Source organism: Schistocerca serialis, chromosome 4 (genome assembly GCF_023864345.2).
Source record: "Schistocerca serialis cubense isolate TAMUIC-IGC-003099 chromosome 4, iqSchSeri2.2, whole genome shotgun sequence".
Classification (NCBI taxonomy): domain Eukaryota; kingdom Metazoa; phylum Arthropoda; class Insecta; order Orthoptera; family Acrididae; genus Schistocerca; species Schistocerca serialis.
Window position 1 is genome coordinate 11,912,095 of NC_064641.1, and position 27,231 is coordinate 11,939,325.

The following is a 27,231-nucleotide window of genomic DNA, read 5'->3' on the forward strand; positions in this document are numbered from 1 at the left end:
TAGATGTTGCAGATTTTTCATGTATACGAAAAATCATAAGCCTGTCTGGAAAGTGTGCTGTGCGTAAAGTTACTATACAGTTTAAAGAACACAAGATAATATGCGACAATAGCCCATCCACATTTGCTGCACACTTAAGACACCAGCCACAAAGCACCTAATATAGATGGATCACTTCAAATATTACATAAGTCGCAGAAAGGTAAAGTCATGGATGTAATGAAAAGAAGTGCTTAGCAACGAATGCTCGAAAGTAACGTGCTCCTAATATAGCGTAAAACATCTCGGATTTATTTTATGAGCATAACATGGAGTCATAGAATGATGATGATGTTTGCTTTCTGGGGCGCTCAACTGCTTGGTCATCAGCGCCCGCAATCTTCACACAGGCAATTCTCTTTTCTCAGTCCAATGTAGTCACTGTCAGAAATGATGCTGACGAAATGACGAGGACAACACAAACACCCAGTCCCAGAGCAGAGAAAAATCACCAACACTGCCGGGAATCGAACCCGGAACCCCTCGATCCAGAGGCAGCAACGGGAGTCATAGGAGCAGCGACATACAAGGCATAATTTACTACTAAAAATCATCCACAAAGTAGTTGAAAATGGCCTAAGGCAATTGTACAATCGTACATAAAATAAAGAGAATGGCAGCTGAAGGCATCATGAAATCTTTCAAAAACTTCATCGCAGCTGCAAGCCATATCGCACTGAAAATTATAAAACTGACTATTGTTGGGCTTCTTGTGCGGGTCCAGCAAATTTCCATCGTAATTATTACTCCTAAAATCATTAATCAGTAGAGGAGAAAGAGATATTGGAATACCAGGTACCCACCACCACAAACCATAATTTGGATTGTGAAGCGCAAATGTAAATCTAGGAGATAGGACATGTATTAGGAAATTAGGGATTAAGTTCCACGGAATTACAGGCAACCGCAAGGGGCAGAAACTGTTGCGGAAAACTGATATTGTAATAAACAAGCAATGTACAACGTTTGGGGTATGAGCTACCCTGAGATGAAGAGAGTGGCACAGGGACAAGGAAAACGTGGCAGGACACATCAACCCAGCCAGAAAAACATGAACCAAAATAACAAAAGGGTGCCTGACACTGATGTTACGAGTCAGTAGACACGTGAGCTTGTTACGTAAACTAATGAGGTGTTCCATTGTGTCTGGCATATTTAAAGGCTGAGGGAGAGCTCTGTCATCTACAACAGTAAATGTAATGTTGCGAGAATCATGGGTTGCGGTACGGAGGCAGTAGAAACAAAGGAACTCACACTGGTCGACGAGCAGCAGGTCGACGGTGGCGCCGAGCGGCAGGCGGACGACGTGCGTGCACTCTGCGAAGCTGCGGCCGCCGCCCACCCCGGAGCAGAGGGCGCCCGGGGGCAGGTCGTCCAGCTGGGTGAGCAGCGGGCTGGCCGGCGTCACGAACGACACGTTGTTCATGGTGCCCGCCACCAGCACTGGCAGCGGCGGCTCTGCGGGCAGGCAGGAAGGTAAACACTGCTATCACCCACAGGCTAAGCTCCGAAAACGTTTACAGCCACACTACGACACATTCGTCCGGAATGAGCTCACCAGACAAAATACCAGTCACCCCCTTCAAAGAGCACAATCTTCATTCTTTCCTCCAGCACTCTTTGCTGCGTTCAGTAACACATACACACTTATCCAACACATACAACATTGATACATCTCACACACATACAGTATCTTAATTTTTGGCTGAGGCAACGTTCTCGACGAAGGACGATATTCCAGAAGCAAATTAATACAGTTCCAATCACCCAGTTGAAGGTGAATGAATGCCAGAACTGGTAAGCCCCTCCTCCCATCCATTCCCAATTGGGATCCCCCATCTGTCCCACTATCAGCTTGTCTGATAACTGGCTGAATAGGACCACGACTCTCTGATCGTGTCTCAAACCCCTTGGAGTGGACAGCGAAAAGATTTAAAAAATAAGATCTTTTGGCCTCTTGACCTTGACTTCAAAGGTGTTTGAATCCTGAATTCCTTGTTTGCCTGCCAGCCATCCTCCCACATCATGTACTACCTGACAAAGAAGTGAAACACCCAGATGTCATTCAGTGTAACTTACTAAAATCATGCACACACCAACCATCTGTGGATAAGTGAATGATTAGAGTAGCATTTCTCTGTCAAAGGTAGAACAGGCACCAGAGTGTATTCACATTGTTCACGTTCTACTGGGACAGTATTCAATGGATGAGAACAGCGTCAAAAAATGGTTCAAATGGCTCTGAGCACTATGGGACTTAACTGCTGAGGTCATCAGTCCACCTAACTAACCTAAGATCATCACACAGATCCATGCCCGAGGCAGGATTCGAACCTGCGCCTGTAGCGGTCGCGAGAGCAGCGTCAGATGCTGGTGGTGATCACTATGGACAGCATGGAACTACTGTGTGCTCGAGTGTGACAGGTTTATCAGCGCCTGACAAAGATTGAAAGGGGCCTCATTTTGAGTCTCCATTCAGCCGGATGTTCTGATCATGTAAATACAGATTTGTGAGGTCTTTCTTTATTCTTGTCAGAGGTACACTAAAATGAGCACATATACAATACATACAAAGAAAACTATACAGTATTCACCCAGAACTGGGCAAGTTCGAGAGCATTGGGTGCTGTAGACACGAACTCCTTCATGCTACAGCTGGTCGGGCATGAGTTACGTTTGAAGAGATGCCGGGTTGTCTGCAATTCACTGCATTCGCGCAGTGTTGTGTTGGCAGTTGGAAGTTCCATTGTACGAGATTGTACTTCGATCTTGCGACTTCGGTCTGTAGTCTGTTCAAGGACTTCCACATGATCCACTTCTACATGTGTCCAGTCCGCCTGCTTATCTGGCTGGTAACGTGCTCGCCTGTCAGCAAGCAGCCCTGGGTTCGATTTCCAGCCAGGTTGGAAATTTTCTACGTTCGGGGACTGGGTGTTGTGAGGTCCTCATCGTCACTTCATCCTCATAAACGGCGCGCAAGTCGCTCAATGTGGCGTCGAAGGAAATAAGACTTACACTTGGCGGCCGAACTTCCCCGAATGAGGGCCTCTCGGCCAACGATACTATACGCTCATTTCATTTTTTTTTTCTGTGTGTCCAGGCGGCAGGGATTCTTGTGGTGTCGTCCAGTTTGACAGGTGTTGGCATCTTCCTTTCCACTTGGTGAGTCAGGCAGCCGCAGCTGGTCCTTCTAAGGGCTGTGAAGTCGTTAGGAAACTCTCCCTGGACTTCAGTCTTGGCTTGGCAAGTTCATGTTCAAAGAGTGGATGTGAGATCAATGTGTTTGATTTACGCCTCTCGATGTGAGTGGTGACCTCTCTTCTGACGTGACATGGAGCAATCCCAGCGAGACATTGAACTTTGTCCATGGAATAGATTTTCCAGTACTGAACCGAGCATCAGCATTCCAGAAGTATAAGCGAATTTGTGGGGTACTGAGATGGGACAGATGTCCAATCTTGCACTGCGATGGCAGGTATACTTGTCAAGTTTGCAGTCGACCACGTCTGACCACCACAACGGATTATCGGCGTATTGCACACCAAGTACAGTGTAACCCTTTCACATCTGCGTCTGGCATCCGAGAACAAGTAATGTACTCCCCGCAACAGTGTCATCCCATACCGTTGGTGGAAGAATGGCAGCAGCCGGACTAGAGAGTTACCACTGCCATTAACGGCACATTATGACCTCGCTGTTTGGTCCACTCCCCCAAACAAACCAACCAACCAGCTATCTGGCAACTCTTGTTTTTAAATATCATACATTTTCCTGTGTCGTATTTGAAATATCATCAACGAAAAGCGTTCTTTTGTGCATTTTGAAACATCAGTATACTCCGAAGAGCAGAGTATTGTTCTGCTGCCATCGGACCCTCTCGCTTGCGATGAAGGAATTAAGAAACAATAAAAACATAAAAAACCACACACACACACACACACACACACACACACACACACACACACACACACACACACACTAGTCAGTTGAAGCGCTGTACATGGTGCAGAAACTGTACGAGACGTCAAATGACTTTTCACTTCAGATGTAAGACATGGCAATGAAGTGGTGTGTATGTGGCAGTCGGTTGTGTGGAATAGGCACAGTAACATGGGTCGGTGCAGGGACATGGCAGAATGGCAGAAAGGAGCACATGCTCACATTGTGCATGAAGATGCCTAACTTACTAATGTATCATTGTGGTCTAACCTACATGTCTACAAGAAATAGTGCATCACTCGGGATATGTAACGTGGCAGGTGAAACACTTCATAAAGAGATCCTAACCTACAGGTATCAGAGACGAATGTCGGTTTCAAACCTGACAGGAATATCTGGTGTCAGCGAATGCATGTGCATCTCAACCAGTTTCGATGGAAACACTGCAAAGGAAATTGCATGCATTGATGTATGAAGACGAATTGCTCGCAGAAGACTCACAGCAGCAAACTGACAGCAACTGGATAATGTCCGGCTGGGGGAATTTGACAGCTGGTGTAGAGGCGTATGGGGCTAATTTCTTTACAACATTAAGCCAATTGCGTGACTTTGGCACGACACCATACACGCTGAACCAAAACACCAGCAACGAACTTCCAGAGGTTGTTCAGGGATACCTTCTGAGTATTTTGAATTGAGGGACCCGCTGTCTCCGCCGGCTTATTATAGAGTAATAATGAAATTATGATTTATTCGGCTTGTTACCGCAATAACCCCTTTGGCCGTGAAAACACCTTCACAACAGTGAAAAAAATGGTTCAAATGGCTCTGAGCACTATGGGACTTAACATCTGTGGTCATCAGTCCCCTAGAACTTGGAACTACTTAAACCTAACTAGCCTAAGGACATCACACACATCCATGCCCGAGGCAGGATTCGAACCTGCGACCGTAGCGGTCACGCGGTTCCAGACTGAAGCGCCTAGAACCGCTCGGCCACCACGGCCGGCACACAACAGTGAAGAATCCTGTAATATGCTACAAGCAAAACTTACACCACACACAACACACAGTCATGCAACGACCCTCAGACGGAAGATTGTACTGCGGTGTGGTTGCCGTCACTGTGGGAACAGCTTAGCATAGAGTCGTTATGCCGCTGTTTCATTGCATGCAGTGAATTCATACACGGCGTGCAAGTCGGTCAACTCTTATTCAGTAAACCTATCCATACAACCGTGTATCACTGTTTAACACTGCCCAAAAAACAAACACAAGACAGAACCGAGCAGTAGTGGATAAAAGCTTGAAGGCGAAGAGTACTGTTGGCTATTGCTGTTGTCAACAGCAGGTACGTGAGCGAACAGAAGCAAGACACACAACGCATACCATTGTCATTTGCACTGTTGAGCGCTATTTTTAGTACAAAGCTAACTGGGTCAAGAAAACAAACGAAAAGCAACAGCTGTGAAAAGAGCCGCCTGGGATGGTGGGTCCGTAATACCAAAGGTATCCCCGAACAACTTCTGAAAAATTTGTCGGTCGACTTCAAGTGTATTTCGAGCGATTGAGTGCAGTCCTATGTACATGCGTAACTATTATTCAACCACATGGCACTATATACTTGTGGAAACCATATTTAAGCCATTGAAGTTAATTCAATTTTCTTGGTCCTGATTTTTGCACGTATCGGTAAACCTACAGCGCGAGTTACCGACGACATCTTTATTGATTTTGAGTTAAGCAATAAATTTAATTTAATGTTTTTCATTTTAGTATGCCATACATGTGTGGTGTCACAGCGAGACACCACACTTGCTAGGTGGTAGCCTTTAAATCGGCCGCGGTCCATTAGTATACGTCGGACCCGCGTGTCGCCACTATCAGTGATTGCAGACCGAGCGCCGCCACACGGCAGGTCTAGAGAGACTCCCTACCACTCGCCCCAGTTGTACAGCCGACTTTGCTAGCGATGGTTCACTGACAAAATACGCTCTCATTTGCAGAGACGACAGTTTAGCATAACCTTCAGCTACGTCATTTGCTACGACCTAGCAAGGCGCCATTATCACTTACTAGTGATATTGAGAATCATGTACTGGCAAGACCGACGTTCTTCATTAACGGATTAAAGTTAAGTATTCCACCAGCTACGTCCGTTTTTCTAAATTCTAATTTCCTTGTCCTGTTCCAGACCTCACGCCAGCCTGCGTGAGCTGAAACGCGTGCCTTGCGGCCTCCTCTAGTAACACGGTGTTGGCTCTCCTGCCAACCAAAACAACATGAATTAACCACTCTCGACTAACACACGTAAGTTAGTTCAGCTGATTACACGGTCATTAACGCTATTTAAACTTAGGTCGGCGATCCAGCTGTGTCCTAACACATTCGCCCGAAACCTCACTGATGGAATAGTCCTGTACACCAGTTACCATACAGTAGTCAAAATAAATGTTGCATATTGCTTCAGTGTCAGCACTGGATATAACAGGAAAGAAAACGGATATTGTTCTGTCAGCTACAGTCAAAAGAAAACAAAAATAAAAAAACGAAACTTCCTGGCAGATTAAAACTGTGTGCCCGACCGAGACTCGAACTCGGGACCTTTGCATTTCGCGGGCAAGTGCTCTACCAACTGAGCTACCGAAGCACGACTCACGACCGGTACTCACAGCTTTACTTCTGCCAGTACCTCGTCTCCTGCCTTCCAAACGTTACAGAAGCTCTCCTGCGAACCTTGCAGAACTAGCACTCTGGAAACATCCCCCAGGCTGTGGCTAAGCCATGTCTCCGCAATATCCTTTCTTTCAGGAGTGCTAGTTCTGCAAGGTTCGCAGGAGAGCTTCTGTAAAGTTTGGAAGGTAGGAGACGAGGTACTGGCAGAAGTAAAGCTGTGAGTACCGGTCGTGAATCGTGCTTCGGTAGTTCAGTTGGTAGAGCACTTGCCTGCGAAAGGCAAAGGTCCCGAGTTCGAGTCTCGGTCAGGCACACAGTTTTAATCTGCCCAGAAGTTTCATATCAGCGCACACTCCGCTGCAGAGTGAAAATCTCATTCTGGAAAAATAAAAAAGATAAACAAATTTTCAGTTGATAAACACTAACAAAAAGGCAAAAACACAAACTCCAAAAGATTCCATGGCAAACAGTACAGTTTGTAGATTAGATTAGATTAGTTTTCGTTCCATAGATCCGTGCTGAGGAGATCCTCGTGGATGTGGAAGATGTCAATTTTTTTTTTTTAGCTGAAATAACAATACTAATAGTATCAATATATACAATACATCATTTGTTTCTATTAAAAAATTCGTCAATGGAGTAGAAGGAGTTGGCCACTAGTAAGTCTTTCAGGCTCCTTTTAAACTGATCTTTATTTGTAACTAATTTTTTTATGTTTGCTGGCAAATTATTGAAGATGAGTGTTCCTGAGTAGTGGACCCATTTTTGAACTAAAGTAAGTGCTTTTAAGTCCTTGTGCAGATCATTTTCGTTCCTGGTATTGTATGTATGAACTGAGTTGTTTGTTGGAAAAAGAAATATATTATTTAGGACAAATTTCTTCTCACTGCCATCTTGCATAACATATTCTTTATGAACCAAATTAGCTCTCCTCGTTAAGTGCAGACACCTCTGAATGCGGTATGGCAACTCCTTACCAAATTGTCCAGATAGCCATGTGGGATACAGCTGCATTCCTCCACAGCGGTCTCTATGATGTTCTGTGATTTCTGATGGGACATGACGATCGTAAACCGCTCGTTTCAGAATGGCCCAAGCATTATCAATGCAGCTAAGACCTGGATAATACGGAGGCCGTTCCATCCGAGTGATTCGATTCTCGAAGAGACGGCTGTTCACAAGATTGTGACAATGGGGGTGGAGTGCATTGTCGTCCATCTGCGTGAATCCCGCTCCAATATGTTTACCAAATGCAGCCACAGTGCGTGCAAGGATGTCGTCCCTATACTTCATACCGGTCATTCTCCCATGGCCTGGCACAAGGGATGTCCTGCAGCCGTACATGATTCCGCCCCAAAAAAAATGACTGAACTGTCTTGATACAGGGTGGCGGCCTACGATACAGTTGGCGTCTAGACGTTGTCCTCATTGAAACTGGCGGAAGTGAAGCTGTGAGGACGGAGCGTGAGTCGTGCTTGGCAGTTGGTAGAGCACTTTCCCGCGAAAGGCAAAGGTCCCGAGTTCGAACCTCGGTCCGGCACACAGTTTCAATCTGCCAGGAAGTTTCATACCAGCGCACGCTCCGCTGCAGAGTGAAAATCTCGATCTGTTGTCGTCACTGTCTCGACACACGAATATCTGGCTGGAGACTGATACGGGTATCATCAGAAAAGAGCGGTTGTGTCCCGCTGCTGCCTAGTCCACAAAGATGTTTCGTGCCCATGCGATACGAGCACCTCTTCGAACCCGATGTAGAGGAGGAGCTCCTGTGACACACATTACCTGCTTATGGAGCGTTTGCAGTGACCACTGCATTCCTGTACCTGGTTGAAACTGCCACCGTAGACGTCTAGCATTGTGCTGAGGTTTTCTGCTTGCTGTTACACGCAGATACCGGGCCTACACACCTGTTGTTTTTCATCTGCAGTCGCTTCTGTGACGATGCTCAACCGATTCTGTCGTTAGAAACTTGTTCTAGATTCTCTAGAGACATCACTTTGCTTCACAGCGACATCAGCTGCGACGCTCGTCTGTCTCATTCCCTGCCCCATTACTATGACTACAATGAGCCTATCATTGTACGTTATTGTTGTGCGAACTTCCCTGAAGCAGCAAAAATCTCGTAATGACACACAGCACAAGTACTGCAATATTTACAGGCGACGCAGTTGCCATAGACTGCACAAACTGCTCCCTGACGGTAGAAAAATGGACTATTTCCTCTAGAATTATGTGACAAACAAACCAGTGAATTGATATCATGAGGTGCACTGTGAAACACGTCTGTATTCAGTAGCAGCGATGGCGATGCATGACAGAATCTCTGACCAGAGAGTTATTTATCGTTGCTAGTCTGCGCTTGACCGCGCGAGAGTTCAGTGCAGTTGCGAGAAAGTTGTTGTACGTAGCGAGTCGCGAGAGCATGTAGTTCGTTCGTGCTAGTAGCGCGCGAGAGACAGTCGGAGTCGTGTGTGAGGAGTCGGCGGGCGTCGACATGGGTCTCTGGTCAAGATTCGGGACAAGGTATATTTTTAAATAAGGTAATGACGCAGCATTGCGCACATGTGATAATGTAATGTATACTAACTGTAATCAATTTGTTCAAGAATTGCCCCAATAATAATTTTGTTCTGAAAGCAATTTTTTTAAGAAAATAATCATTACAATTGAAATAATATTTCCTTTGCTTTTCCTCCCAGAATCAATTTTATCAGGTTGATCTTAACGTTAATTTTGTAGGGACTTAACATTTTTGCACAGTTTTATTACCATTGACTTTTATTACTGTGGGAAGCTAACATTTGGCTCTATTTGCATTTTCATTCAATTCATATCATTTGATAATAATTGCGGGGAGGTTACACTTAGCACTTTGTCCATTTACATTTAAATATAATCTTAAAATTTTTGTGGGAAGGATACAACTGACGGGAAAGAATCGCAACACCATGAACGAGTTGTGCGACATAAACGAAACTCGTATGCGTGTTTCTACATCTGAAAGACGATCTGTATTCAAATTTCGCGCCAGTCGTATAAGAGTGGCGCTGCTAGCGCTACAAATGACGATGCAAATCAGGTTTGATTTAAATATTCGCTGTAAGGGACGTGAGCGTAAGTTAGCTTCGAGATTGGACATGGTCAAGAACGCCTTTGAAAGGTCCAAATTTGTGTGAAATCTTATGGGACTTAACTGCTAAGGTCATCAGTCCCTAAGCTTAGACACAACTCAATCTGAATTATCCTAAGGACAAACACACACACACCCATGCCCGAGGGAGGACTCGAACCTCCGCCGGGACCAGCCGCACAGACCATGACTGCAGCGCCAGACCGCTCGGCTAATCCCGCGCGGCAAGAACGCCTATAACAAGGGGAGGCCGCCAATTGTGAAATTCAGATTCGATTCATACATAATAAAAGCTCATGCCCAGAGGTGTAATGTGGCAAAGCACCAAGATGCACTTCTCAGCCGTTGTCGAGAAAATCGACAGTTAGAAGAAACCGTTGCGGTGAAATACTCTCTACGATTAATAATGTTCTACAGCGTCTTGGCGCAGCGGTAAGCGCTCGGGTTCGTAATCCGTAGGTCGCCGGATCGAATCTCGCGCTATGCAACATTTTTTTATTATTAGTTTTTTGTAATTCAAATATATATATATATATATATATATATATATATATATATTTAAACTATTAATGAATTGTTTATGCATGTTGGTGAAGGCGGATCGCTCTCCAATTGTACCGCCTCCATTTTTCCGTTTGTTTAACAGGGTGTACCAAAGCTCTCACGTCCGCACTGATTTTCGACGATGTTATAAGTTGCGCTAGGGGCCGCATCTACCTTCTTTCGAAGCTAGCAGGCAACTACGCTGTTATGCGGCGGCTCGTTTCGGCCCATTCAACATCTGTCCTTCAAGTGTAACGAGCGAGTAACGGAGTTTATGTTTCATACCTGCCACAGCAAATTTGTGTTCGTGCGGTCTCTATTCTAATTCGAACGTTTGAATTACGCTATACGTATTCGTTTCGGAATATCGTTTCTACGTCTTCCGTTAACTATACGTGGTTAACATTATGAAGACAATTAATAACATTTGTGAAATTCAACTTTGTTTGCGGAAAACATAATGATGTTCGAAGTCGCCAGTTTTTGCACGACAAACAACTTTCAACAACTTATTATATGCATAATTGTTGCAAGTGATTGCCGGGAAGTATATATATATATATATATATATATATATATATGTGTGTGTGTGTGTGTGTGTGTGTGTGTTTGTACACACATTTGAATTACAAAAACAAATACTAAAAAAAAGGATGCATGGTGCGAGATTCGAACCGGCGACATTCGGATTACGCACCCGAGCGCTTACCGCTGCGCCACGACCCTGTAGAAAATAATTAATCGTAGAGAGTATTTCACCGCAACAGTTTCTTTTAACTGTCGATTTTCTCGACAACGGCTGAGAAGTGCATCTTGGTGCTTTGCCACATTACACCTCTGGTCATGAGCTTTTATTATGCGCAGTATGAATCTAATCTGAATTTCACAATTGGCGCCCTCCCCTTGTAAGACAACAAAGACGCAATTATCAAAACCTCACTGAATGAAGTTCCACTCTGCAGCTACGTAACGAAGCGTTCCTTAGTGGCTACTGTGAGAGACGGAGTAATCCATCATAGCGTAAGAAGAAATCTCCGGCAGCTGCAGCGGGTAGCGCGTGCGTCTGAACGCAGATGGCTGACGTGCGAGTGAGTGAGCGCGCGTGCGCGTGAGCGGTCCGCCTTCGCCGCCGACGCTAATGACGGGCTGCAGCCGTCACATTAGGAGCGTAATGGAGGCGCCGACTCACGGAAGTAGCGGCGGTAGACGCCCGGCGCGAACAGCCGGCCCGCCGAGAAGAAGTGGAAGCCGAAGGAGACGGCGAGCCGCAGGTGCGGGGGCGCGTCGAAGGGCAGCATGCGTGCCGGCGCCGCCTCCGCCGCACGCAACGCGCTCACGCACAGCCCGCGGCCGCACGCACCGTGCAGCGGGTTCAGGTCCTGCCGGCAACCAACAACACCACACACGTCGACTTCGAAGAAGCTTTTGATAAAGTCAACAGAAACAAATTACACTCCAAGACCAAAACTCATAACACCCATGATAAATATCAGTCAGGCTTCCGAAAGCACCGTAGTACAGCAACTGCATTAATAAAAAGCAAACATGCTATGGACAGACGTGAAGCTACCATCCTAACACTGCTTGACTTTAGCAAGGCTTCTGATACAGTTGACTTTGAAATATTACTAATTAAAATGAAACAGCTGAATTTCTCAAACAGCGCAGTACACTGGTTCGACAGCCACCTCAAAACCAGAAGTCAACAAGTCATTTGTGGGTCAGAGAAGTCATCATGGAAAAACGTGCGCTCTGGAGTTCCCCAAGGCTCCGTCCTTGGTCCATTATTTTATTTATTTATTTATTTATTGTTCCGTCGGACGAAATTAAGAAGTCTCCATGGTCACGCAACGAGTCAATACATGAAATTATAACACGATAATAGAAACAGATAAAATGAAATATAAGAAACATATTCAGGCGACAAGTCGTAAGTTTAAATAAAGAAAATCAACAATGTTACACTGGAATTTGCTTAATTTTTCAGCTCTTCCAGGAGCTCCTCGACAGAATAGTGAGCTGTGAGGAAACTCTTCAGTTTAAACTTAAAAGAGTTTGGGCTACTGCTAAGATTTTTGAGTTCTTGTGGCGGCCTATTGAAAATGGATGCAGCAGAGTACTCCCTTCTGCACAAGAGTCAAGGAAGTGCATTCCACATGCAGATTTGATTTCTGCCTAGTATTAACTGAGTGAAAGCTGCTAACTCTTGGGAATAAGCTAATATTGCTAACAACAAACGACATTAAAGAAAATATGTACTGTGAGAGCAATGTCAGAATTCCCAGACTATTGGATAGTGGTCGACAAGAGGTTCTCGAATTTACACCACATATAGCTCGAACAGCCCGTTTTTGAGCCAAAAATACCCTTTTTGAATCAGAAGAATTACCCCAAAAAATAATACCATACGACATAAGCGTATGAAAATATGCGAAGTAGACTACTTTTCGTGTTGAAGTGTCACTTATTTCAGATACTGTTCTAATGGTAAATAAAGCAGCATTTAGTTTCTGAACGAGATCCTGAACATGGGCTTTCCACAACAGCTTACTATCTATCCGAACGCCTAAGAACTTGAACTGTTCCGTCTCGCTTATATTATGCCCACTCTGTCTGATCAAAATATCGGTTCTTGTTGAATGGTGAGTTATAAACTGTAAAAACTGAGTCTTACTGTGATTTAGCATCAAATTATTTTCCACAAGCCACAAACTTATTTCATGAACTACATTATTTGATACTGTTTCAATATTACACACAAGATCCTTCACTACCAAGCTGGTCTCATCAGCAAACAGAAATATTTTTGAATCACCTGTAATACTAGAAGGCTTATCATTTACATAAATAAGAAACAGCAGCGGCCCCAGCACCGACCCTTGGGAAACGTCCCATTGGGACTTCTCAGTGTACATTAATGATATTTCTTCAGTGATTCACTCCTGCAACTACCATCTCTATGCTGACATCCAACTGTACATATGTGCAAGCCCCAAGAACATTGCTGACGCAGTAGCGAGTATGAACGCAGATCTTTGCTCTGTTTCTCGATGGGCACAGAACCTAGGTCTGAAACTAAACCCCAAGAAATCCCAGGTCATTCTTATATCTCATCCAAAGTTAATCAGCCGGTACTTTCGCGAAACAGTCCCTCAAATACTCCTCAATGGTACCCAACTACCATACCAAAAAACAGTAAAAGACCTTGAAATAATCTTGGGTGAACACCTAAACTGGGAAGAACAAAGAGTTACAGCTTGCCGGAAATCGCTCTCCTCCCTACACGCAATTCAAAAATTTAGAAAAATATTTCCCACCCATGTTAAACAAAAATTAGTCCAAACACTAGTCTTGCCTAATCTTTACTACTGTGATGTAGTTCAACACGGCACAAATAGTGAAAATTCTAGATGCCTCGAGCTAGTGATGAATGCTTGTGTTAGATACGTATGCAACATACGGTTGTATGATCATATCAGTCCTTCATACTCCCAGCTAGGTTGGATACGCCCACATAAGGCACGCGATCTCCACACGATGTGCTTACTTCATCGATTTCTTAGCCACTGTAGCCCCCAACACTTATCTTCTCACATTAAACGCCTATCACCATTCCACAACCGCAATACCAGATCGGATACGTCTAGTATCTTGGCTGTACCTTTACATAACACAAAATCTTTCTCCATGTCATTCTCCATCTCAGCCATACGAATATGGAACGCGCTCCCCTGTGACCTGCGTCTTATCCAGAATCACTCAACATTCAAGAGGGAACTCAAAACTTACATATTAAGGACGGTATAGCCACCATTGTTGAGCCCCTCTCATCTCTTTCTTTCGCCTCTCCATCACAGCTTCGAATTTTACCATTCTATTTCTCTTCCTCTAACCTAATCTGCCTCTTCTATATCTCTTTCACCCCATTCTATCGTCTTATGTCTCTGCTCGATGAGAATAACTCACAAGCTGCAAGAACATAACGAGAAAATTCCCAACTAGCAATAGGACTGACATTCATAAAAGAAAAATTTGTTTACTTTCATATACATAGTCATTACTATTATTATTATTATTATTATTATTATTCTTGACTGTTATAATTATTTTTTGATTGTTATAATTATTATTGTACTACTGTAATAATCTCTATTTTTTCTTCTTTAACATTAATACTGTATAACACGTTATATGTCCTTAATGTTCTGTACAAACTGAAATTCGTTCAATTTGAGTATGCCTGGTTAGGTGTAATCTTGCCAGGTAAAATAAATGCATAAATAAATAAATAAAATAAAAAACGACGCATCGCAGATTATCTGAGTGGGACACAAATCCGTAGATCTGATGTACATGTACATACAAAGAAATGATTGCAATATCTGTTTCGTAATTACAAACCACCTTTTCTTGCTACAGTCTATTTTATTTCCTCCAGACGCGTATCGCATTTTTTTACTTTAAGGCATCTTCAGTGGCATCTAGAATGATACAGTTTTGTTTTGATATGTGTTATTGGTAGATTATAAAACAGTTCGCGTCTCGTTTTTTTTTTTAAATTTCAGAAAAATTGGATGATATATTCAAGAGAAAGAGCATCACGAACTGAGCAAGTTGAAACTTCACCTTCAAAAATTAAAACTGACTGTGCTGGTAAACTTCTACGTTACATGATTTTAAAACAGCTGATCAGAACTGAACGTACTCAGACATTTCTCTCTTTACTTATTCTGATCAACACTATACTGACACACAATATTTTTAGTGCAACGCAATCTGACTTTCAATAATCCGTACAAAAGAATGGCCCTGACTATCAATAACCTATACTTTCCATGAATCACTTACCTCACAAAAATCTTCGTTACTCGAACTACTGCAATACAGCGAGCGCCAATACTGCCAGCTAAATAAGAGATTGTAGCTACTGAAGGCACTAACTACTGATAGGCACAGTTAGTAAATGAAAGATTTTCATAGGAAAGAAACAATGTATTTACCTTAATAGCTTTCAAGAGTCATAATATACACTATTGGCCATTAAAATTGCTACACCATGAAGATGACATGCTACAGACGCGAAATTTAACCGACAGGAAGAAGATGCTGTGCTATGCAAATGATTAGCTTTTCAGAGCATTCACACAAGGTTGGCGCCGGTGGCGACACCTACAACGTGCTGACATGAGGACAGTTTCCAACCGATTTCTCATACACAAACAGCAGCTGACCGGCGTTGCTTGGTGAAACGTTGTTGTGATGCCTCGTGTAAGGAGGAGAAATGCGTACCATCACGTTTCCGACTTTGATAAAGGCCGGATTGTAGCCTATCTCGATTGTGGTTTATCGTATCGCGACACTGCTGCTCGCGTTGGTCGAGATCCAATGACTGTTAGCAGAATATGGAATCCGTGAGCTGAGGAGGGTAACACGGAACGCCGTGCTGGATCCCAACGGCCTCGTATCACTAGCAGTCGAGATGACAGGCATCTTATCCACATGGCTGTAACGGATCGTGCAGGCACGTCTCGATCCCTGAGTCAACAGATGGCAGATGGGGACGTTTGCAAGAGAACAACCATCTGCACGAACAGTTCGACGACGTTTGCAGCAGCATGGACTATCAGCTCGGAGACCACGGCTGCGGTTACCCTTGACGCTGCATCACAGACAGGAGCGCCTGCGATGGTGTACTCAACGACGAACCTGGGTGCACGAATGGCAAAACGTCGTTTTTTCGGATCAATCCAGGTTCCGTTTATAGCATCATGATGGTCGCATCCGTGTTTGGTGACACCGCGGTGAACGCACATTGAAATCGTGTATTCGTCATCGCCATACTGGCGTATCACCCGGCGTGATGGTATGGGGTGCAATTGGTTACACGTCTCGGTCACCCCTTGTTCGCATTGACGGCACTTTGAACAGTGGACGTTACATTTCAGATGTGTTACGACACGTGTCTCTACCCTTCATTCGACCCCTGCGAAACCCTACTTTTCAGCAGGATAATGCACGACCGCATCTTGCAGGTCCTGTACGGGCCTTTCTGGATACAGAAAATGTTCGATTGCTGCCCTGGCGAGGACATTCTCCAGATCTCTCACCAACCGAAAACTGACCGAGGAACTGGCTCGTCACAATACGCCAGTCACTACTCCTGATGAACTGTGGTATCGTGTTGAAGCTGCATGGGCAGCTGTACCTGTACACGCCATCCAAGCTCTGTTTGACTCAATGCCCAGGCGTATCAAGGCCGTTATTACGACCAGAGGTGGTTGTTCTGGGAACTGATTTCTCAGGGTCTATGCACCCAAATTGTGTGAAAATGTAATCACATGTCAGTTGTAGAATAATATATTTGTCCAATGAATACTCGTCTATCATTTGCATTTCTTCTTGGTGTAGCAATGTTAATGGCCAGTGGTGTATAAATGCACAACCCCACGACGACTACCGCAGTCCACTTCACCCCTCCGCTGCCCCACACCGAACCCATGGTTATTGTGCAGTTCGGCTCCCAGGGAACGTCTCACACCAGACTAGTGTAACCCCTATGTTTGCGTGGTAGAGTTATGGTGGTATACACGTACATGGAGAACTTGTTTGTGCAGCAATCGCCGACATAGTGTAGCTGAGGCGTAATAAGGGGAACCAGCCCGCATTCGCTGAGGCAGATGGAAAACCGCCTAAAAACCTTCCACAGACTGGCCAGCTCATGGAACCTTGACACAAGTCCGCCGGGTGGATTCGTGCCGGGGACGAGGCTCTGGCACCCACTGCGGAAAGCAGTGCGTTAGAGCGCTCGGCTAACCGGGTGGGCATGATGATATATACCTCCCTTTGTGGTTGGTATTAGCACAGTTCTTTTGGCATACTTATATGGAGCGCATTTACCATGCGTCGCGTAGAGAAATGGGTATAAAATGATGTTTAAAGGCAAGTGGACACAGTATGTCATTGATATGTGCAGGGACCCTTCACGTATGCTCACATCTTGCCAGTTAATTCAAGTGGACCTGAATGATACACTGATGAAGAAAAACATTATGACCACCTCTTTGATAGCTCGTTTGTCCGTCTTCCGAGGAAAAGAAATCACTGGTTCTGCTTGTGATGGATGCGACAGTTTGTTGCTAGGTTTGTGGAGGTATGTGGCATTAGATGTCTACGCAGAGCTCATGTAATTCGCTTAAATAACGGGCCGCTGATTTGCGTACTCGGTGATGGCGCCCAATAACGACCCAGACGGGTTCCGTAGTATTTACGTCAGTTGAACTTGGTCGCCGAGACATCAACCTGAGTTCACTACGGGGTGTTCAGAAAGTCTCCCCGCAGTGCCGTATGATTGTTAGCCGCGCGTGCCGTCTGGATTGTTCGCCTGCCTGGGTTACTTCCCTTCTAGTGGACTCTCCCAACATTCCACTGTTTCGTTTATCTCAGCCAGCGTCAGTAGTATCGTTGGTGTGTGTCGTTACGTGTTGACGTGAACGTTTAAGTTTTGTTCTTTTGTTCGTTTGTTTCGTTTTTGTCACTGTTAAAATGCTAACCATTGAAGAACGTGCGTTTTTAGTCGAACAACTGTTCAAAGCTGGCCGTCAATACACAGTTTCAGTTCGTCAAACATTTTATTCAGTTTTCCCGGAGACAACACTCCCACATCGCGATACTGTGCGAGATTTGATTAACAAATTTCGAAGTACGGGTTCAGTGACAGATCCACCGGGAAGTTGTCGTCCTACCGCTTTGTCTGAGGATAAACTGCTCGATATTTCCGATAAAATGTCCATGAGTCCGAACAAGTCAGTAAGAAAACTCGGCCAGGAAATCGATGATAGTGTCGGAACGGCCCACACAGCTGTAAGGAAAAAATTAGAACTTTTCCCATACAAGGTGACAGCCGTTCAAGAACTGATGAATACTGATCATGGAAAGAAAATGCATTATTGTCAATAGTTCAAAGATTTCTTTCTACAAAATTGAAGGGATATTCTTAATGAAACATTTTTTCACTGATGAGGCATGGTTTCATTTATCCGGGTACATAAACTCGCAAAATTCTCGTATGTGGAGTACTGCAAATCCATTGTGTATTCGTGAGAAACCACTTCATTCTGTGAAAATGGGAGTTTGGATTGCAATTTCTAGACGTCGGATTGTGGGTCCCATACTTTTCAACGAAACAATAAAGGCGCAACGATACTGCAGGGATAATCTGTACCCATTCATAGGAGGACTTGTGTTAAGTCAAATACTGAACAGCTATTTTGAACAAGATGGTGCAGCCGCCCATAAAGCTCGCGTTTCAATGTCACTGCTTGCTGATGTTTTTGGTGATGGCATAATTTCACACGGACTTTGGCCTCCACGATCGCCTGACCTAACACCAACTGACTTTTTCTTCTGGCGTGCAGCGAAAGCAACTGTCTATAAAAACTGTCTTTTGAAATCTATTGATGAATTGAAAACTGCAATATCCACTTTCACTGCTACTGTTACAGAAGAAATGTTACAGCTTATGTTTGGAAACATGATTAGACGAACTGCATTGAGTATTCAGTAACAGGGGGGACACTTTCAACATTTAATGTGAAAATCTGTAAGTAAAAATGAATGTTCAATAAATTAATACCTTGTATTTCACTGAGTTTCATTTCGGTATATTCACTGCGGCATACGGCACGCGCGGCTAACAATCATACGGCACTGCGGAGAGACTTTTTGAACACCCCGTGTAACGCTCCTCAAACCACTGTAACAGGGTTCTGGCTGCGAGACTCGGGCAGTTATACTGCTGAAAGATGACATCGCCGTCGGGGAAGACGTCAAGCGTGAAGGGACGCAGATGCGCAAAACTATAGACCTATATCTCTGACGTCGATCTGTTGTAGAATTTTAGAACATGTTTTTTGCTCGAGTATCATGTCGTTTTTGGAAACCCAGAATCTACTATGTAGGAATCAACATGGATTCCGGAAACAGCGATCGTCTGAGACCCACCTCGCTTTATTTGTTCATGAGACCCAGAAAATATTAGATACAGACTCCCAGGTAGATGCTATTTTTCTTGACTTCCGGAAGGCGTTCGATACAGTTCCGCACTGTCGCCTGATAAACAAAGTAAGAGCCTACGGAATATCAGACCAGCTGTGTGGCTGGATTGAAGAGTTTTTAGCAAACAGAACACAGCATGTTGTTCTCAATGGAGAGTCGTCTACAGACGTTAAAGTAACCTCTGGCGTGCCACAGGGGAGTGTTATGGGACCATTGCTTTTCACAATATATATAAATGACCTAGTAGATAGTGTCGGAAGTTCCACGCGGCTTTTCGCGGATGATGCTGTAGTATACAGAGAAGTTGCAGCATTAGAAAATTGTAGCGAAATGCAGGAAGATCTGCAGCGGATAGGCACTTGGTGCAGGGAGTGGCAACTGACCCTTAACATAGACAAATGTAATGTATTGCGAATACATAGAAGGAAGGATCCTTTATTGTATGATTATATGATAGCGGAACAAACACTGGTAGCAGTTACTTCTGTAAAATATCTGGGAGTATGCGTGCGGAACGATTTGAAGTGGAATGATCATATAAAATTAATTGTTGGTAAGGCGGGTACCAGGTTGAGATTCATTGGGAGAGTGCTTAGAAAATGTAGTCAATCAACAAAGGAGGTGGCTTACAAAACACTCGTTCGACCTATACTTGAGTATTGCTCATCAGTGTGGGATCTGTACCAGGTCGGGTCGACAGAGGAGACAGAGAAGATCCAAAGAAGAGCGGCGCGTTTCGTCACAGGGTTATTTGGTTATTTGGCGTGATAGCGTTACGGAGATGTTTAGCAAACTCAAGTGGCAGACTCTGCAAGAGAGGCGCTCTGCATCGCGGTGTAGCTTGCTCGCCAGGTTTCGAGAGGGTGCGTTTCTGGATGAGGTATCGAATGTATTTCTTCCCCCTACTTATACCTCCCGAGGAGATCACGAATGTAAAATTAGAGAGATTCGAGCGCGCACGGAGGCTTTCAGACAGTCGTTCTTCCCGCGAACCATACGCGACTGGAACAGGAAAGGGAGGTAATGACAGTGGCACGTAAAGTGCCCTCCGCCACACACCGTTGGGTGGCTTGCGGAGTATAAATGTAGATGTAGATGTAGATGTGGTTAACAGCTATCGGCATGTCATCGATTACTAACATAGCTCCCATGCAAGCGCAGGACAACGTCTCCCACAGCATAATAATGCTCCAACCACCCTGCGATCGTGGCGCGCGACACATTTCCAACCGTCGTTCACATCGATCACGGTGTTTGTGGAGACGATCATCGACCCAGTGTAGTAAAATTGTGATTCACTCGAAGAGCCGACACGTTTCGATTCATTGACTGTCGAGTCCCCATGTTCCCGTACCAATTGCAATCGTAACTGACGATGTCGTCGAGTGAGCAGGTTGTAAGTAGCTTGTTTAGGTTTTTATGTTGGTAACGCCACGTAGCGCTCTATATGAAAATCACTGGCTGTGCTTTGTGAAGTCTGTGGCTGGTTGGCATTGTTGGAATATTCGCTATTGTAGTGTTGGGCAGTTGGATGTGAACAGCGCGTAGCGTTGCGCAGTTGGAGGTGAGCCGCCAGCAGTGGTGCATGTGGGGAGAGAGATGGCGGAGTCTTGTGAGCGGATGATCTGGACGTGTGTCCATCAGAGAGAGTAAATTTGTAATACTGGATGTCATGAACTGATATATATATTATGACTTTTGAACACTATTAAGGTAAATACAGTGTTTGTTCTGCATCAAAATCTTTCATTTGCTAACTATGCCTATCAGTAGTTAGTGCCTTCAGTAGTTAGAATCTTTTACTTAGCTGGCGGTATTGGCGCTCGCTGTATTGCAGTAGTTCGAGTAACGAAGATTTTTGTGAGGTAAATGATTCATGAGAGGTATACGTTATTGTTATTCAGGGCCATTCTTTTGTAGGGATTATTCAAAGTCAGATTGCGTTGCACTAAAAGTATTGTGTGTCAGTTTAGTGTTGATCAGAATAAGTAAAGAGCGAAATGTCTGACTACGTTCAGTTTTGCTCAGCTCTTTGAAAATCAAATAACGTAGAGGTTTACCATCATTGTCGTTCTTAATTTTTCTAAGCGGATGTTTCAGTTTCAATGTCAACACGTCGGGATGGTCTGCTGCGGAGGTCCATGTTCAGCAGTTTACGGTGAACGGTGTGCTCTGAAACACTTGTGCGGGCACCAGCATTGTGCTCTTTCGGCAGAGATGCGACTGATCACCATCTAGCCCACTTTACAGAAGAGACAAGCCTCCGAATCCTCGTTCTGTGGAGAGTCGTGGGTGTCCGACCACTCAGCGCCCAGTGGTAGTTTACCACCGAGCGAGGTGGCGCAGTGGTTAGACACTGGACTCGCATTCGGGAGGACGACGGTTCAATCCCGCGTCCGGCCATCCTGATTTAGGTTTTCCGTGATTTCCCTAAATCGCTCCAGGCAAATGCCGGGATGGTTCCTTTCAAAGGGCACGGCCGACTTCCTTCCCTGTCCTTCCCTAATCCGATGAGACCGATGACCTCGCTGTCTGGTCTCCTTCCCCAAAACAACCAACCAACCCAGTGGTAGTTTCACTGTCCTTCTACCTCTTTCCATAGATGCTCACGACAGTAGGACGTGAACGTTCGGCCAGCTTCGCCTTTTTCGAGATACTCGCTCACAGGCTATGTGTAGTAATAATCTTCCCTTTGTGACAGTCGCTTATCTCAATGGATTTTCCCATTTTCACCCCTCACCTTCGGTACAGTGTTCACCCTAAGAGTCGACACGTTTGCATTGATCGAAGTCGAATCCCGATGGTCCCCGTGCGCATTGCAATCGTAACTGCCGATCTCATTGGATCAACGTGTGAACAGGTAGGGCTAGCCTGCTGTGAAGTCCCATGTTCAACGTTATACGAGGTGCATTCAAGTTCTAAGGCCTCCGATTTTTTTTCTAATTAACTACTCACCCGAAATCGATGAAACTGGCGTTACTTCTCGACGTAATCGCCCTGCAGACGTACACATTTTTCACAACGCTGACGCCATGATTCCATGGCAGTGGCGAAGGCTTCTTTAGGAGTCTGTTTTGACCACTGGAAAATCGCTGAGGCAATAGCAGCACGGCTGGTGAATGTGCGGCCACGGAGAGTGTCTTTCATTGTTGCAAAAAGCCAAAAGTAACTAGGAGCCAGGTCAGGTGAGTAGGGAGCATGAGGAATCACTTCAAAGTTGTTATCACGAAGAAACTGTTACGTAACGTTAGCTCGATGTGCGGGTGCGTTGTCTCGGTGAAACAGCACACGCGCAGCCCTTCCCGGACGTTTTTGTTACAGTGCAGGAAGGAATTAGTTCTTCAAAACATTTTCGTAGGATGCACCTGTTACCGTAGTGCCCTTTGAAACGCAATGGGTAAGGATTACGCCCTCGCTGCCCCAGAACGTGGACGCCATCATTTTTTCAGCACCGGCGGTTACCCAAAATTTTTTTGGTGGCGGTGAATCTGTGTGCTTCCATTGAGCTGACTGGCGCTTTGTTTCTGGATTGAAAAATGGCATCCACATCTCATCCATTGTGACAATCGACGAAAAGAAAGTCCCATTCGTGCTGTCGTTGTGCGTCAACATTGCTCGGCAACGTGCCACACGGGCAGCCGTGTGGTCGTCCGTCAGCATTCGTGGCACCCACCTGGATGACACTTTTCGCATTTTCAGGTCGTCATGCAGGATTGTGTGCACAGAACCCACAGAAATGCCAACTCTGGAGGCGATCTGTTCAACAGTCATTCGGCGATCCCCCAAAACAATTCTCTCCACTTTCTCGATCGTGTCGTCAGACCGGCTTGTGCGAGCCTGAGGTTGTTTCGGTTTGTTGTCACACGATGTTCTGCCTTCATTAAACTGTCGCACCCACGAACGCACTTTCGACACATCCATAACTCCGTCACCACATGTCTCCTACAACTGTCGATGAATTTCAATTGGTTTCACACCACGCAAATTCAGAAAACGAATGATTGCACGCTGTTCAAGTAAGGAAAACGCCACCATTTTAAGTATTTAAAACAGTTCTCACTCTCGCCGCTGGCGGTAAAATTCCATCTGCTGTACGGTGCTGCCATCTCTGGGACCCATTGACAATGAACGCGGCCTCATTTTAAAACAATGCGCATGTTTCTATCTCTTTCCAGTCCGGAGAAAAAAAAATTGGAGGCGTCAGAACTTGATTGCACCTCGTATGGTGAAGGGTGTACCCAAATCACTTGAGCCTGCACCAACATTGTGCTGTTTCGGCCACAAAAGAAAAAAAAAGGTTCAAATGGCTCTGAGCAGTATGGGACTTAACTGCTGAGGTCATCAATCCCCTAGAACATAGAACTAGTTAAACCTAAACTAACCTAAGGACATCACACACATCCATGCCCGAGGCAGGATCCGAACCTACGACCGTAGCGGTCGCGTGGTTCCAGACTGTAGTGCCTAGAACCGCTCGGCCACACCGGCAGGCTCCTTCGCCCACAGATCAGCATATATCGTACTTTACAGGGCAGACAAGCCTCCGAACTCCACGTTCTGTGAAGAGTCGTGCATCCAACTATTTACTGCGTAATGGTAGTTGCACTGTCCCTCTACATCTTTCCGTAGATACTCACGACAGTAGCACGTGAACATTCGACCAACTCCACAGTTTTCCACTTACTCGTTCAATGGCTCTGCGTAGTAGTAACCTGCCCTTTGTGACAGTCGCTTATCTCAGTGGAATTCCCAGTCGCACCTCACATCTTCGCTAGAGTGACACCCCGTCCGTGTCTGCCGCACTTACATACTTTTGTTACCGCGTCGTGTGCCCGCAACGCCACCATCGTCGAGGTGGTCAGTGGTCACGTTTTGGCTTATCATTGTATAGGGATACGGGGCACCGCACGACTGTTTATACGATGGCAGGCGAGGCGCAGGTACTCACGTAGGCATCGGCGGCGGCGAACCCTGCGTAGCCAGGGTCCCTGGTGAGAGGGCGGGAGCCGGCGCCCTCGTACTGCAGCGTGGCCAGCTGGTAGAGCCGCAGCGGCGCGCACGGCCCCAGGCCCTGCACGTGCACCCAGTAGGCGGCCGGCGGCTGCGAAGCCTCCAGCACCACGTCGTACCGCTCCCCTGCAACACGCACGCACACTCAACACCACGGCGCCTTCCGTGTCTCTCCTGTCAAATACAGCATGAGCACAAAGTCTTGCCCTGATTATAACAATTTATTGCAGAATAAAGAAGGGAAGGCAGAAAGGTGGAAGGAGTATATAGAGGGTTTATACAAGGGCGATGTACTTGAGGACAATATTATGGAAATGGAAGAGGATGTAGATGAAGATGAAATGGGAGATAAGATAATGCGTGAAGAGTTTGACAGAGCAGTGAAAGACCTGAGTCGAAACAAGGCCCCGGGAGTAGACAACATTCCATTGGAACTACTGACGGCCTTGGGAGAGCCAGTCCTGACAAAACTCTACCATCTGGTGAGCAAGATGAATGAGACAGGCGAAATACCCTCATACTTCAAGAAGAATATAATAATTCCAATCCCAAAGAAAGTAGGTGTTGACAGATGTGAAAATTACCGAACTATCAGTTTAATAAGTCACAGCTGCAAAATACTAACACGAATTCTTTACAGACGAATGGAAAAGCTGGTAGAAGCGGACCTCGGGAAAGATCAGTTTGGATTCCGTAGAAATGTTGGAACACGTGAGGCAATACAAACCTTACGACTTATCTTTGAAGAAAGATTAAGAAAAGGCAAACCTACGTTTGTGGCATTTGTAGACTTAGAGAAAGCTTTTGACAATGTTAACTGGAATACTCTCTTTCAAATTCTGAAGGTGGCAGGGGTAAAATACAGGGAGCGAAAGGCTATTTACAATTTGTACAGAAACCAGATGGCAGTTATAAGAGTCGAGGGGTATCAAAGGGAAGCAGTGGTTGGGAAAGGAGTGAGACAGGGTTGTAGCATCTCCCCGATGCTCTTCAATCTGTATATTGAGCAAGCAGTAAAGGAAACAAAAGAAAAATTCGGAGTAGGTATTAAAATCCATGGAGAGGAAATAAAAACTTTGAGGTTCGCCGAGGACATTGTAATTCTGTCAGAGACAGCAAAGGACTTGGAAGAGCAGTTGAACGGAATGGACAGTGTCTTGAAAGGAGGATATAAGATGAACATCAACAAAAGCAAAACAAGGATAATGGAATGTAGTCAAATTAAATCGGGTGATGCTGAGGGGATTAGATTAGGAAATGAGACGTTTAAAGTACTAAATGAGTTTTGCTATTTGGGGAGCAAAATAACTGATGATGGTCGAAGTAGAGAGGATATAAAATGTAGACTGGCATTGGCAAGGAAATCGTTTCTGAAGAAGAGAAATTTGTTAACATCGAGTATAGATTTAAGTGTCAGGAAGTCGTTTCTGAAAGTATTTGTATGGAGTGTAGCCATGTATGGAAGTGAAACATGGACGATAACCAGTTTGGACAAGAAGAGAATAGAAGCTTTCGAAATGTGGTGCTACAGAAGAATGCTGAAGATAAGTTGGGTAGATCACGTAACTAATGAGGAGGTATTGAATAGGATTGGGGAGAAGAGACGTTTGTGGCACAACTTGACTAGAAGAAGGGATCAGTTGGTAGGACATGTTTTGAGGCATCAAGGAATCACAAATTTAGCACTGGAGGGCAGCGTGGAGGGTAAAAATCGTAGAGGGAGACCAAGAGATGAATACACTAAGCAGATTCAGAAGGATGTAGGTTGCAGTAGGTACTGGGAGATGAAGAAGCTTGCACAGGATAGAGTAGCATGGAGAGCTGCATCAAACCAGTCTCAGGACTGAAGACCACAACAACAACAACAACAACCGTTTGACATAATAATTTACATTTGATGCCGTTATATAGGTTAGTGTTACTAGTTTTTTTTTTTAAGACGACTTACGTTAGTAAATCCAACGTGTGCTCCGTAGGTAGCCTGGAGAACGCCAAGGTACCGCCTCGACATTCTCCGAGCTACCAAGGGAGCAGTTCCCGCCAGGTGTTTCGTAACATGTGTTCTGTCACAGTACCCACAGCAGCTTGTATACTAACCTTCAGTTCGTCGACGTCAGCAACTGGTGTTATAACACCCCCCCCTGCTTCCCGGGATTTGCGAAATTACTAGTTGACAATGACCGTGAATTATGAATTTTGACCCGCGTCGGGATAAGGCATCCGAATCCGAAGTAAATAATGATTATTCCGCGGGAAACAGGAGACGTTATAACTTGATCGTTATTCAATGAGTAATTTCATCCAACAGCGATCGGTAAATGAAATAATGGAAATAATTTGGAAATAAATTTTGCCAGTGGAAACTTTGCCGAAAGAAATGATTAAGTTGTAAGAGGAATTAAAAAATCGATCGCCAGCTCAACTGGTGAGCGACAGTACTGTTAAGTACGTGAATAATTGTGTCAAAAATAAAGTTTACCTGTGTGTAGCGCAGCAGGTGGAATGGGAACTTCTACGTAAGTGCTGAGTCAGGCTCAGTAGTCATATAAAACCATGTCATATCAATCTAACTACACTTAAACATTAATGGTTAACTTTCAATAAGTATTTTGATAGTTATTTTGTTCATAACTTGTCAGCTGAGTCCAATGCTGACAACACAGATAATTATCTATCGAGATTTTGAATAATGGACTGTCATTCTGTCTTTGAAATTAGATACTTTGCACAGTTTAATCTACTCATAATGAAATATATTGCCAATAATTGATTAACTATGTTTTGAATGAAAATAATTCATTAATTGGGGGATTGTCAGCAGGAATAAGCTTTATAGTTTC

At 44.8% G+C, this 27,231-nt stretch overlaps 1 protein-coding gene across 1 annotated transcript in view; it reads right to left on the reverse strand.

Annotated features, from left to right (window-relative positions):
• The window catches only part of LOC126473659 (uncharacterized), a 117,802-nt gene that overhangs the window by 44,016 nt on the left and 46,555 nt on the right, over positions 1–27,231 (reverse strand). Inside the window, exons 6-8 of the mRNA XM_050100890.1 lie at positions 24,330–24,517; positions 11,517–11,706; positions 1,294–1,497 (exon numbers count right to left, since the gene is read on the reverse strand). Of these exons, the coding sequence (XP_049956847.1) occupies positions 1,294–1,497; positions 11,517–11,706; positions 24,330–24,517 (582 nt within the window). The remainder of the gene's footprint in view (positions 1–1,293; positions 1,498–11,516; positions 11,707–24,329; positions 24,518–27,231) is intronic.